At 40.0% G+C, this 13,503-nt stretch overlaps 1 protein-coding gene across 3 annotated transcripts in view; it reads right to left on the bottom strand.

Annotated features, from left to right (window-relative positions):
- Window positions 1-13,503, bottom strand: part of LOC147361890 (ATP-binding cassette sub-family C member 4-like) — a 162,588-nt gene that overhangs the window by 30,345 nt on the left and 118,740 nt on the right. For all 3 annotated transcript variants that reach the window (XR_015138358.1, XM_086330209.1, XM_086330210.1), the window contains one exon: window positions 7,541-7,696. Coding sequence is in view for 2 of the 3 variants with exons in the window: in XM_086330209.1 (XP_086186335.1) it covers window positions 7,541-7,696 (156 nt within the window). In the remaining variant the exon portion in view is untranslated. The remainder of the gene's footprint in view (window positions 1-7,540; window positions 7,697-13,503) is intronic.

Raw genomic sequence — 13,503 nt, 5'->3', positions numbered from 1 at the left:
AATGCCATTTGCAGCAACATAGATGAACCTAGAGATTATGAGACTAAGTGAAATAAGTCAGCAGAGAAAGACAAATATCATATGAGATCACTTATATGTGGAATCTTAAAAATTAATAGAAATGAACTTATTTACAACACAGAAACAGATTCACAAACATAGAAAACAAATTAATGTTTACCAAAGAGGAGAGTAGAGAAGGATAAGTTAAAAATCTATGCTTAAGAAATTCACCTTACTATTTTGCTATACAATTGAAACACTGTGAAAAAAATAATTAGACACACACAAAATCTGACTCCTGGCTCTGCCCCTTTCTTGATAAGTGGGACAAGCCCCTAGGGCCTCAGTTTTTAAATCTGTTAGGTAAGGATAACTACAGAATTGTGAGAACTAAGCAGGAAGTGGTAGGATAAGGGGTTAAAACATGTTAATGATTCCACAAATGTTAGGAATTCTTATCAGTACTTGTCAGGGACTGTAATAAGCACAGAGGAGCAGAAATGAGAGCTACATTTCTGTATCCTCAAGGAGATCCTCAAGGAGAGGAAGAAAATAGCCAAGAGTGTGGGAGGGCTGAGAAAAAAGGCCTGAGGTCTTGGTGGAGGACTGTTAAGTAACAATGTGTACAAGATGGTGGTCAGGAAAGAAGTTGCTGGGAGGGGAAAATGAAATCAAAGTACAAGAAAGTGTTATTCTCTCTTTTTGCTTTTGGTGGAAACATTAGATACATTTCTCTGTTAGCCTTCCCACAAATTTCTATTGTTTTTTTTTTTTAATTTTTGTTTCTTTGCTCTACTATTTATATTCATATGAACAATTTAGTTTTATTGTAAACAATAAATATAAAGAAAATCACCAAGCACCATGAACACATAAGAGAAATTAAAGAGTAAAGTCATTCCGGAAAGTATTACTCTTTTTACTCAGGCAAAAATAATATCCAAAGGCCAGTAACCCAATTATTAAGAATAATAACAGATCCTGGTGATTGAGCATTCCCAAGAACCAGACATGGGCACAAACCTTATCTCACCCAGTTATGTGTGCTAAGTCGCTTCAGTCATGTCAGACTCTTTGGGACCCCATGGATTCATAGCCCACCAGGCTCCTCTGTCCAAGGGATTTTCCAGTCAAGAATACTGGAGCAAGTTGCTGTGCCCTCCTCCAACAGATCTTCCTGACCCAGGGATTGAATCTGCATCTCTTAAGTCTCCTGCATTGGCAGCAGGTCCTGTACCACTAGCACCACTTGGGAAGCCCAGATACATCTTCACAACAAATCTGTGTGGCAGTGAGTCCCAGGCCTGGTTTAAAGATGAGGACACTGAAGTCTTGAAGCTGAGTAATGTCATCAAGGCCCCACAGTCCTTTGAGGCAGAGCAGGAATAAAACTGTGGGTCACACTGACACTTGGTCTACACAAACATTCTATCCCTGGATGCCTCTGGAATGATTTCCTGGGAACTTTGCACATTGCTAGTTCTCTACAGATATTCCCTCTTTTATCAACCAATATTGTACCTTAGACACAAAAGCATATAGAGAGGAATCTACATGTATACAATGTTTGGCACTATTTTGTAAGGATGCTCTCTGGAGTGTGTATGTTGAACATGCTCTAAGGAAGGGTGGAAATCAACAGAACAGAACAGAACTATGTTGATGGTATGTAAGACTACCATTTTACATATGATGGTATGAAAGACTAAAGGTATGTTTAGTCTTTGCTCAGATATGCTTCCAAACATTATTGGCAGAGCCAAGGATCTTCTAACATTACTTCTTTATCTATAGACTTATTTTATGTACACCAGCATACAATTCTAATTAAGAAGCTTTAAAAATAAGGCAGGTTTTTCGAAAGCTTTGCATCAAAGGAAATGAAAGGACTCTACAGACAGGCCCTTTATTTCTACTAACTAATCTCACTTGGACATTTCAGAGATGAGTACCATCAAAACGTAAAACTTGGAAATCTAAACTCCTTTATTTTCTACTGTAACCACAAGTCATGAATTAAATAGCCAGAGAAAATCTTTAAATATGGAGACTGAATGTGCTAAAAAGTTCTTCCCATTTTTCCTGAAAGGGATACCTTTAATTTTTTTTTTTTTAATTGTGGTAAAATACATATGAAATTTACTAGCTTGACCAGCTGTAAGTGCACAATTCAGAGGTATTACGTACATTTACAATGTTGCACAGCGATCACCACCATCCAGCCACAGAACTCCTTTCGTCTTTCAAAACTGAAACTCTGTAGACATTAAACAACAACTCCCCACTCCCAGCAGCTCATGGAACCCACCATTCTAATTCTTGTCCCCATGAATTTAGTACTCTAGGTACCTCATATTAGTAGAATCATACAGTATTTGTCCTCTGTGACTGGCTTATTTCACTGTCACCTCAAGGTTCATCTGTGTTGTAGCACAAGTCAGAATTTCCTCCCTTTCTAAAGCTGAATAATACTCCACTGTTTACATATATGTACCACATTTTGTTTATTGATCCATCTGTCAATGTACCTTTGGGTGCCTCCACCTTTTTGCTACTGAGAATAATGCTGTGATGAATATGCAAGTACAGGTATCACTTCAAGATCTTTCTTTCAATTCTTTTGGGTCTATACTCTAAAGTAGAATTGCTAGATCATATAATATTTCTATCTTTAACTTTTTTGAGAATTGACCAACTTGTTTTCCACAGTGGCTTCACTATCTTACATTTCTACCAGCAATGAACAAGGATTCTAATTTCTCTACATCCTTGCCAATACTGCCAACCCATTTTCTTTCTTTCCTTCTTTCATTTTTCTTTTTTGACAGTAGATGTCTTAAGGGATATGAGGCAGCATTTCACTGTAGTCTGAAAAGCTGTATCTTGGTTTCAAAAGTACTTAGACATATGCATTACCATATGGAAAATTAGATAGCCAGTGGAAATTTGCTGTATGATACAGAGAACTCAAATTTGGTGCTCTGTGATAACCTAGAGGGGTGGGATGAGGTAGGAAGGAGGTTCAAGAGGGAAGGGACATATATATATATACTTATGGCTGATCCATGTTGATACATGGCAGAAGCCAAAACGATATTATAAAGCAATTATCCTTCAATTAAAAATAAATTAATTAGAAAAAACCAGAGTACTTAGAGTAATTCCAGGTATTTTAGAGGCCACCGGTAGATAGCAACAGCTGTACTCAGTCATAAGGCCCAAGCCCACGTTCTCCTTCCCTTTGGGTGCCATGCTGAAATGCTTGCTAATAAACAGGCATTTCAGGGCATATTACACCCACATTCCAGGAAGCACATTTGCCTGGCTCTTTGTGTCTCATCTCTTCTCTGTTTCCCATCTCAAGACGGTGTTTTTCTGAGCTTTATTTGATAGGAAGATGATTATGGAGTATAAAAATAAAACCTCAAAAAAATAAAAAATAAAAAGCAAATCTATCAAAACAGAGGGCAGGATGAAAGATCAGGACACCTGGCCTCCACTGCCCTTGGCTATATACCTGGACACAATCAAGGACAGAAATGGTAAAGGCCTAACTGAACCAGAAGAGATGAAGAAGAGATGAAAAGAATACACAGAAGAACTGTACAGAAAGGACCTTAATAACACAGATAACCACCATGCTGTCGTCACCCTCCCAGAGCCAGACATTCTGGAGTGTGAAGTCAAGTGGGCCTTAGAAGGCATCACTACCAACAAAGTTGGGCTTCCCAGGTGGCGATAGTGGTAAAGTATCCACCTTCCAATGCAGGAGACATAAGAGACATGGGTTTGATCCCTGGGTTGGGAAGATCTTATGGAGGAGGGCATGGCAACCCTCTCCAGAATTCTTGCCTGGAGAATCCCATGGACCGTAGCCTGTAGGGTTATGGTCCATAGGATCTGCAGAGAGTCAGCCATGACTGAAGCAACTTGGCATGCACAAAGCTAGTGGAGGCAAGGGAATTCCAGTACAGCTATTAAAATCCTAAAAGATCATGCTATCAAAGTGCTGCACTCAGTATGTGAGCAAATTTGGAAAACTCAGCACTGGCCACAGGACTGGAAAAAGTCAATTCTCATCCCAATACCCAAGAAGGGGAGTACTAAAGAATATTCAAACTACTGACAACTGCACTCATCTTCCATGCTAATAAGGTTAGGCTTAAAATTCTGCATGCTGGGCTGAAGCACTACATGAACCAAGAACTTCCAGATGTCCAAGCTGCGTTTAGAAAAGGCAAAAGAACAAGAGATCAAATTGCCAATATTCGCTGCATCTTAGAGAAAGCAAAGGAAATCCAGAAAACATCTACCTCTGTTTCACTGACTATACAAAAAATTTGACTGTGTAGATCATAACAAATTGTGGAAAACTCTTAAAGAGATGGGAATACCAGGTCATCTTACTTGTCTCTTAAGAAACCTGTATGTGGGGGGAGAAGCAACAGTTAGAACACTGCATGGAACAACTGACTGGTTCAGGATTAAAAAAGGAGTACAAAAAGGCTGTTTATTGTCACACTTTTTATTAAACTTATTTGCTGAGAACATCATGAGAAATGCTGGGCTGGATGAGTTACAAGCTGGAATCAAGACTGGCAGGAGAAACATCAACAACTTCAGATATGTGGATGATACCACTCTAATGGCAGAAAGAGAAGAGGAACTAAAGAACCTCTTGATGAGGGTGAAGGAGAAGAGTGAAATGGCCAGCTTAAAACTAAATATTAATAAAACTAAGATCACGACTTCCAGCCCCATCACTTTCATGGCCTATAGAAAGGGAAAAGGTGGAAGCAGTGACAGATTTCCTCTTCTTAGGCTCTAAAGTCACTGTGGATGGTGACTGCAGCCAGGAAACTAGAAAATGATTGCTTCTTGACAAGAAAGCTATGACAAATCTTGACAGTGTATTAAAAAGCAAAAACATCACTTTGCTGACAAAGGTCTGTATAGTCAAAGTTATGGTCTTTCCAGTGGTCATGTATGGTTGTCAGAGCTGTACCATAAAGAAAGCAGAACACCAAAGAATTGATGCTTTCAAATTGTGGTGTTGGAGAAGACTCTTGAGAGTCCTTTGGACTGCAAGGAGTTCAAACCAGTCAATCTTAGAGGAAATCACCCCTGAATACTCACTGGAAGGACTGATGTTGAAGCTGAACTCCAATACTTTGGTCACCTGATGCAAACAGCTGACTCACTGGAAAAGACAACTGACTCATTGGAAAAGACCCTGATGCTGGGGAGGACTGAATGCAGAAGAAGAAGAGGGAAACAGAGGGTGAGATGGCTGGATGGCATCACCATATGAAACAGACATGAACTTGGGCAAACTCTAGGAGATGGTGAGGTCCATGGCGTCGTGAAGTGTCAGACACGACTGGGCAACTGAACAACAACAGTATACCTGGAGGATGGTAATTGCTCAGTAAATATTCACTAAAGTATGGAGTGCCTGATGAACTATGGAAGGAGGTTCGTGACATTGTACAGGAGACAGGGATCAAGACTGTCTCCATGGAAAAGAAATGCAAAAAAGCAAAATGGCTGTCTGAGGAGGCCTTACATACAGCTGTGAAAAGAAGAGAAGTGAAAAGCAAAGGAGAAAAGGAAAGATATACCCATTTGAATGCAGAGTTCCAAAGAATAGCAAGGAGAGATAAGAAAGCCTTCCTCAATGATCAATGCAAAGAAATAGAGGAAAACAACAGAATGGGAAAGACTAGAGATCTCTTCAATAAAATTAGAGATACCAAAGGAACATTTCCTGCAAAGATGGGTTCGATAAAGGACAGAACTGGTATGGACATAACAGAAGCAGAAGATATTAAGAGATGGAAAGAATACACAGAAGAACTGTACAAAAAAATCTTCACAACCAAGATAATCACGATGGTGTGATCACTGACCTAGAGCCAGACATCCTGGAATGTGAAGTCAAGTGGGCCTTAGGAAGCATCACTACGAACGAAGCTAGTGGAGGTGATGGAATTCCAGTTGAGCTCTTTCAAATCCTGAAAGATGATGCTGTGAAAGTGCTGCACTCAATATGCCAGCAAATTTGGAAAACTCATCAGTGGCCACAGAACTAGAAAAAGTCAGTTTTAATTCCAATCCCAAAGAAAGGCAATGCCAAAGAATGCTCAAACTACTGCACAATTGCACTCATCTCACATGCTAGTAAAGTAATGCTCAAAATTCTCCAAGCCAGGCTTCAGCAATACGTGAACCGTGAATTTCCAGTTGTTCAAGCTGGTTTTAGAAAAGGAAGAGGAACCAGAGATCAAATTGCCAAAATCCGCTGGATCATGGAAAAAGCAAGAGAGTTCTAGAAAAAACATCTATTTCTGTTTTATTGACTATGCCAAAGCCTTTGACTGTGTGGATCACAATAAACTGTGGAAAAGTCTGAAAGAGATGGGAATACCAGACGACCTGACCTACCTCTTGATAAACCTATATGCAGGTCAGGAAGCAACAGTTAGAATTGGACATGGAACAACAGACTGGTTCCAAATAGGAAAAGGAGTACGTCAAGGCTGTATATTGTCACCCTGCTTATTTAACTTCTATGCAGAGTACATCATGAGAAAGGCTGGGCTGGAAGAAGCACAAGCTGGAATCAAGATTGCCGGGAGAAATATCAATAACCTCAGATATGCAGATGACACCACCCTTATGGCAGAAAGTGAAGAGGAACTAAAAAGCCTCTTGATGAAAGTGAAAGAGGAGAGTGAAAAAGCTTAAAGCTCAACATTCAGAAAATTAAGATCATGGCATCCGGTCCCATCACTTCATGGCAAATAGATGGGGAAACAGTGGAAACAGTGTCAGACTTTATGTTTCTGGGCTCCAAAATCACTGCAGATGGTGATTGCAGCCATGAAATTAAAAGACACTACTCCTTGGAAGGAAAGTTATGACCAACCTAGATAGCATATTCAAAAGCAGAGACATTACTTTGCCAACAAAGGTCTGTGTAGTTAAGGCTATGGTTTTTTCAGTGGTCATGTATGGATGTGAGAGTTGGACTGTGAAGAAGGCTGAGTGCCAAAGAATTGATGCTTTTGAACTGTGGTATTGGAGAAGGCTCTTGAGAGTCCCTTGGACTGCAAGGAGATCCAACCAGCCCATTCTGAAGGAGATCAGTCCTGGGTGTTCACTGGAAGGACTGATACTAAAGCTGAAACTCCAATACTTTGGCCACCTGATGTGAAGAGTTGACTCATTGGAAAAGACTCTGATGCTGGGAGGGTTTGGGGGCAGGAGGAGAAGGGGACGACAGAGGATGAGATGGCTGGATGGTTTCACTGACTCAAAGAACATGAGTTTGAGTGAACTCCGGGAGTTGGTGATGGACAGGGGGGCCTGGCATGCTGCGATTCATGGGGTCGCAGAGTCGGACACAACTGAGCAACTGAACTGAACTGAACTGAGGGGTAAAAATGATTAACCCTTTTGTTTAATTTGAAGAATATAAAAATAACAAAATAAGTAAACTTAAGTGGCTTATGAAAAGAGCATGTGAGTGCATTACCTGAGGTGCAACTGACATTTTCTTCCTTAAATCATGAAGTCTAATATAGGTCGTCCGGTGTCCATCAATCCAAACACCACCTTCAGGTTCTGACAATCTAAAAAGGGCAGTGATGAGGGAACTTTTTCCAGCTCCTGTTCTTCCTACAATGCCAAGCTGTAAAGAGATCCAGGAGAGAGTAAGAATTAACAAAATGCAACAAACCTGGCAGAAATGCTGGTTATTGGTGATGAATTTTAAAAGTTCTATGTAAAGACTAGTTTATAATTTTCTCAGTCATGGCACTGTTGACATTATGGGACAGATAATTCATTCTTGGGGGAAGAGGGCTTTTCCTGTGTATTGTAGGATGTTTAGCAGTAGCCTTGAACTCGACCCACTAGATACCAGTAGCACCCCATAAATAAACTGTGGCAACCAAAAATTTCAGATACTGACAACTGCCCCCTGGTTGAGAGCCCCCTAGTGCCAAGAAGAGTTAAAAATGACAATCTGCTGGCAGTGAAAGGCCAGTGATCTCCTAAGTGGTCCATAAGAAGTCAGCCTTTAAATTAGCTTTATTCCTACAGCCTAAGTAAGTTGACCTGGAGAATTATGTGACTAATTGTATGGAGATATCAACAAGTAAATTCAGAAGTATTATACATAAAAAAGTATTCACTTTTTCAAGGGCCTAATTATTTAAGAGGAATTATTCTTTGGTAGAAAAACTAAAAAACTTCCTAATATTAAATATCTTAATTATATTCTATCTTGAAAGAAAATATCTTAAAATTATAAAATGCAGATCTCAGTGTCTTATAAGACAGAGGATAGTAGACAAAATGCACTTAATGAAGTCAACATCAACACAACATTTGCTACTTTTATGGGACCTTTCACTGGAGCAGTTCAAAAGGTATTTTATAAGCAAATTAATACTTGCAATTGCACCTTGGAAAGATACATGTCAAGTGTCAGTCTGGTCATTAAAACCAAAGCAGAGAGAAATTCAGTGCACTAATGATAAGATTGGGGCTTTTCTGGTGGCTCAGTTGTAAATAACGCACCTGTCAATGCAGCTGACTCAGGTTTGATCCCTGAATTGGGAAGATCCCCCAGAAAAGGAAATAGCAACCCACTCCAGTATTCTTGCCTGGAGAATTCCATGGACAGAGGAGCCTGGCAGGCTACTATCCATGAGATCACAATGGAGTTGGACACGACTGAGCAACTAATACTTATCAATGCAGCAGACATGGGTTCAGTCTCTAATCCGGGAAGACCCCACATGCTACAGAGCAACTAAGCCAGTGCACCACAACTACTGAAGCCCACACGCCCTAGACCCGGGAGCCACAACAAGAGAAGCCACCGCAGTGAGAAGCCTGGGCACTGCAACTAGAGAGCTGCTCACTGCAACTAGTGACCCCTCATTCATTGCAACTAGAGAAAACACCAGAGCAGCAACGAAGACCCAGCCCAGCCAAAGATAAATAAATAAAATTATTTTGTAAAAAGTTATGTTTATACTATGTTGTAGTTTACTTAGTGCACAACAGTATTATGTAAGAAAAACAATATTCATACCTTAATTTTCAAATACTGATTGCTAAAAGAATGCTAACCATCATCTAAGCCTTTATTGGGTAGTAACATTAAAAAACACTGATCACAGATCAGAAAAACAAATATAATAATAACAAAATGGCTTGAAATATTGTGAGAATTACCAAAAGGTGACAGAGACATGAAGTTAGCAAATACTGTAGGGAAGATGGTACCAATGTACTTGTTCAACACTGAGTTGTCATAAATGTTTACTTTGTTAAAAAAAAAAAAGAAGAAGAAGCATTATCTGTGAAGCACAATAAAAATGTGTGTCTGTCTTTCTGGGTGTTCTTATACATAAATCAACACACATTAAGACACAGGTGACAACTGTATCCATGAGAATGTGTGTATGTTCCCATGTTATCAGCTCTACTGAAACTGATCCATCTGTGCAAATGGGAACATTTGTAGACTTTGGATAAATGGGCTGAGATATGTAGGGGCATTGAGGGCCACTCATGACCACGGGACTGTGAGCTCCAAACTCCAGTGAGGAGAATAATAAGAAACAAGGGACTTCACAGGCAGTCCAGTGGTTAAGATTCTGAGCTTCCACTGCAGGGGACATGGGTCCAATCCCTGGTAGGGAACTAAGATCCCACATGCTGTGTGGCCATACATCCCCTCCTAAAAAGGCAATTCAAAGAAAAAAAATACACCTGCCTCTGACTATTTCTACAGTTAAATCATTAAAACTATTAATGTAGTCTGTATGTCTTATCTGGGTCACCAGTGGGTTTTACCAATTCCACACGGAAAGTGTCACCAGTATCAGTAAGTTTACATTCCTAATACCAAAGACACTTGGAAAAAATCTTATTTTAGCTGCTGCGCAACAGCTCCTTTCTATCTTTCCTACCACTTGGATCAGAGTGGGAAGTGTAAGACAGGAAGTCAGGAGCTGTATGCCTTCAGCAAGATGTCATGGGAAAATGATACCACTTTTTGAAATTAAACTGATGTCCAATAAAATGAAGCTATAAATCCCAGGTTTGTGAATGTGCAGGGAACCAGGCCAGGGTTCATCTGTGATGACCACACCAACTTGTTAGACACTTGCTCCTGAATCTCTCTTCACACATCAAACTCAACATGATCAACATCTGATGCCCCACATAAAACAGCCATGTCCTCTGACTTCCCTACTCTACTTCTTTCCCAGGCTCATAGGCAGAACTGTCCACCTTCCTTCCAGCTTTCCCTGAGTCCAGCATGCTGCCAAGCCCTGAAAACTCTAGTCTTGCAATGTTTCATGGCTCAGTCCCTCATTTTAAGGTCCACATTCACCACCTGAGTGTCAGGTTGCATTATCATTTAAAAAAACAAAATAAAACAAACTCTTTTCTTAATCATAATCAGTGCAAATGAATTTGCAAAGTAAATAAAGACTAGATATATGCTAGAAGTCTTATAAAACCAATCTTAAGATGTTGATGTTTTGATTTTCCAGACTTGTGTTATGTGTTCTTAAAGATACAAATTTACATATTTAAACAAAATATGATTAGTATGAACATACTGTTTAGTGTATCTTCATTTAGAATTTCATAAAAATATTTATTTTAAATGGCTATATAATATTACAGTATATGTGATCATTTATTTAACAAATTCCTACTGGTAGATATTCAATCTCCAATAGTTTGCTAATATAAATTACTCCGTGTCAAATATCCTTGAAGCTCAATCTTTGCAAATAACCTTAATGCTTTCCTCAGATGAATTCTCAGATGTGTAATTGCTGAGAATAAGGTACGTACATTTTAAGAGAAAGCTGTTAAGTATTGCCAACCTCCAGAAAAATGATACCATTTTCAACTTCCACCTGTTTCCCTGCACATTCATAAGCCTGGGTGTTATAGCTCTGTTTTAATTGACATCAGTTTGATACCAAAAAGTGGAGTCTATTTCCCAGGACATCTTAATGGAAACACAATAGCTCCTGACTCCCTGTCCCCTGCATATGCCCACTTGGGACCATGTGCTCTCACTTCTCAGAGTAAACCCCCAAAGGTCGTCTCTGTGTCACTCCATCCCAGGACATCTCTTCTACAAAACTGTTCCCACTGACCTCTCCATCCTTCATGTCCATGAGTCAGCTTTCTTGGGGTCACTAGGTAGTTGTGAGGGTTGGATATGAAAATGTATGCTACACACCTGGTAGTTCTTTTCCCTGAATGCTCTGCAGGTGCCTGGTTCTTCACTCACTGGATCAGGGCATCGTGCCTTTGCTCATGTTGGTCTCACCTCCGAGAATGCCTTTCACATGCATTTCCACCTGCTGAAGCCCTGACCACACATCACTAAGTCTGTCTCATGTGCCTAATTCTTCAGAAATGCTCTCCCTGTACCCTATATGTGCTTATCCCAATACTAACAGATGTTGTATTATCTTTTCCTAAATTTCTATAAAAATTCTGACCACCTTCTAGTTTATAAAACTAATATACCTATTTTCTTGTTTCTTCAACTGGCCTGTATATGTTGACAGCAGGATCTGTACTGGACTTGACTTTTTCTTATTTTTATTCCCTGTGGAGCCCTGAGACAAAGAAGCTTCTGCAGAAAGCTGAGGTTTTTAATCAGGCCAGAGAATTTATGGAAAATCTATCACCATATTATTTAGACATATGATAAGCTGGACAAAAAGAAACATGGCAGATGGATCCTGCAGCCATAAATAAAACTTCAAATGGCCAACACCTCATTCTCATGGGACAGACAACAACTTCCACCATATAAGTGTTTATAGTAATTTTATACAGTATAAAAACTACAACAATCATTGGTCAAGCATCTACTCTGACCCCTGTGCTGGGTGCTTTACATGTCTTATCTTGTTTAAGTTGTACAACAAGCCTACGGGTTAGGTCCTATCAATTCCATTTTTCCAAAAGAAGACTGAGGCTTAATTAGTCTGCCTGAAATTTCAGAGTCCATTAAGTCATAGGATGAGACTCAAACCCACATCTGTCAGCCTCTTTTCCATTCTGCTGATTAACTCCTTAAACCTGGACGGTCTGGTATCTTATCATGTGTCTGTGTAGCTAGAACAGAGAAAGTGGGGAGAGGTGTAGCTGCAGTTAAAGGAACGGGCCTACCATGGAGATCCTGTGGCCAGAGAGTTGAAGCATGATGTGGACATGGGTACATATAACACGGTGAGTGAGACAAGAGGGATGACATCACTGAGCAGAGAGAGTACCTGAGGTCAGGTTCCCCAGGAGACAAACCAAACAGACTTCCTGCCCTGCTTGGAGAGCGAGACTCATTCTTTATCCCATCAGGTGGTGAAAGAACCTCACATACACTGCTGCACGAGGCTGTCTCTGACTCCAGGTCCAGGCAGGGCTAAGCCTATGGGAAATCCCTCCAGTCCCTGTAGGAGGCTGGTGTGGGGAAGGTAGGAGCAGGATGAAAACTGCCTGTGATGAAGATGAGACTCCACCAAGAAGATGCAAAGAAATGCAGTGGAATCACACAGAGTTGAATTATAAAGCATAAGTGCAATTTGAAGAATATGAAAGTAAGTAAATCTATAGGGGAAGTGGCACAGAACTTTCTAGAGCCTAATGCTCAGTCATAACAGGGACCTGAGCTCAATTTCAACCTGTCAAAGGATGTTTAATAGAAATCACAGGTTATCACTTATAAGAAATGCTTATGGGAGAGAAAGGAATTTACCAGAAGGCCTTGTTCAAATGAGTAAAGAGGTCTGGATGGGCCTGAGACTCTGCATTTCTAGAAAGCTCCAGGAGATGTAGGAGCTGCTGGCCCTGACACCACAGTCTGAATCACAAGGAATTAGAAAGCCAGTAAGGGAAGTGGGACAATCTGGAATGAGGAGAGGGGTTGCTGAGGAGACACTATGTAAAAAAGGAGAAAATGTAGGAAACGAATATTTTTGCACATTACAGCAAGGTCTAGTAAGTATCTCTAAAGTGTATTATAGAAATAAGAGCTCTGAGCTTATTTATATTTATATAAATATAACAAACCAAAACCAATCTATCCTGAGAGCTGGATAAATGCTTTAAAATGTCCCAGAACTCTAAAATCATTAAATCAACCACAAAACCATCTAAATGAAAACTATCTAAATGAAAATTGAAACCAGTGTTCAGAATCTAACTGGGAAGATTAAGGTGCTATTTACATCATCTGGGATCTTTATTTTTACTTGCTATTTCTTCCCTGAATTTGAATTCTATGTAGTACCTACTACATTCTCCTATTGATTCTAACTTTCAGGAATCAGGACAACAGAGGAAACAATGGAAAGAGAATAAAGCCCCATTTCGGCTGGGCAGGCTCACTCCCACATCCCTCACAGCAGCCTCTTTCAAACCCAGCACCAAAGGGGTGACCCA

The sequence above is a fragment of the Bos grunniens genome, chromosome 12 (genome assembly GCF_055505025.1).
Source record: "Bos grunniens cultivar Pamir isolate PY7600 chromosome 12, Bosgru_T2T1.0, whole genome shotgun sequence".
Taxonomy (NCBI): Eukaryota; Metazoa; Chordata; class Mammalia; order Artiodactyla; family Bovidae; genus Bos; species Bos grunniens.
The sequence above is the reverse complement of the archived record's forward strand: the minus strand, read 5'-3'. Positions and strand labels throughout refer to the sequence as shown.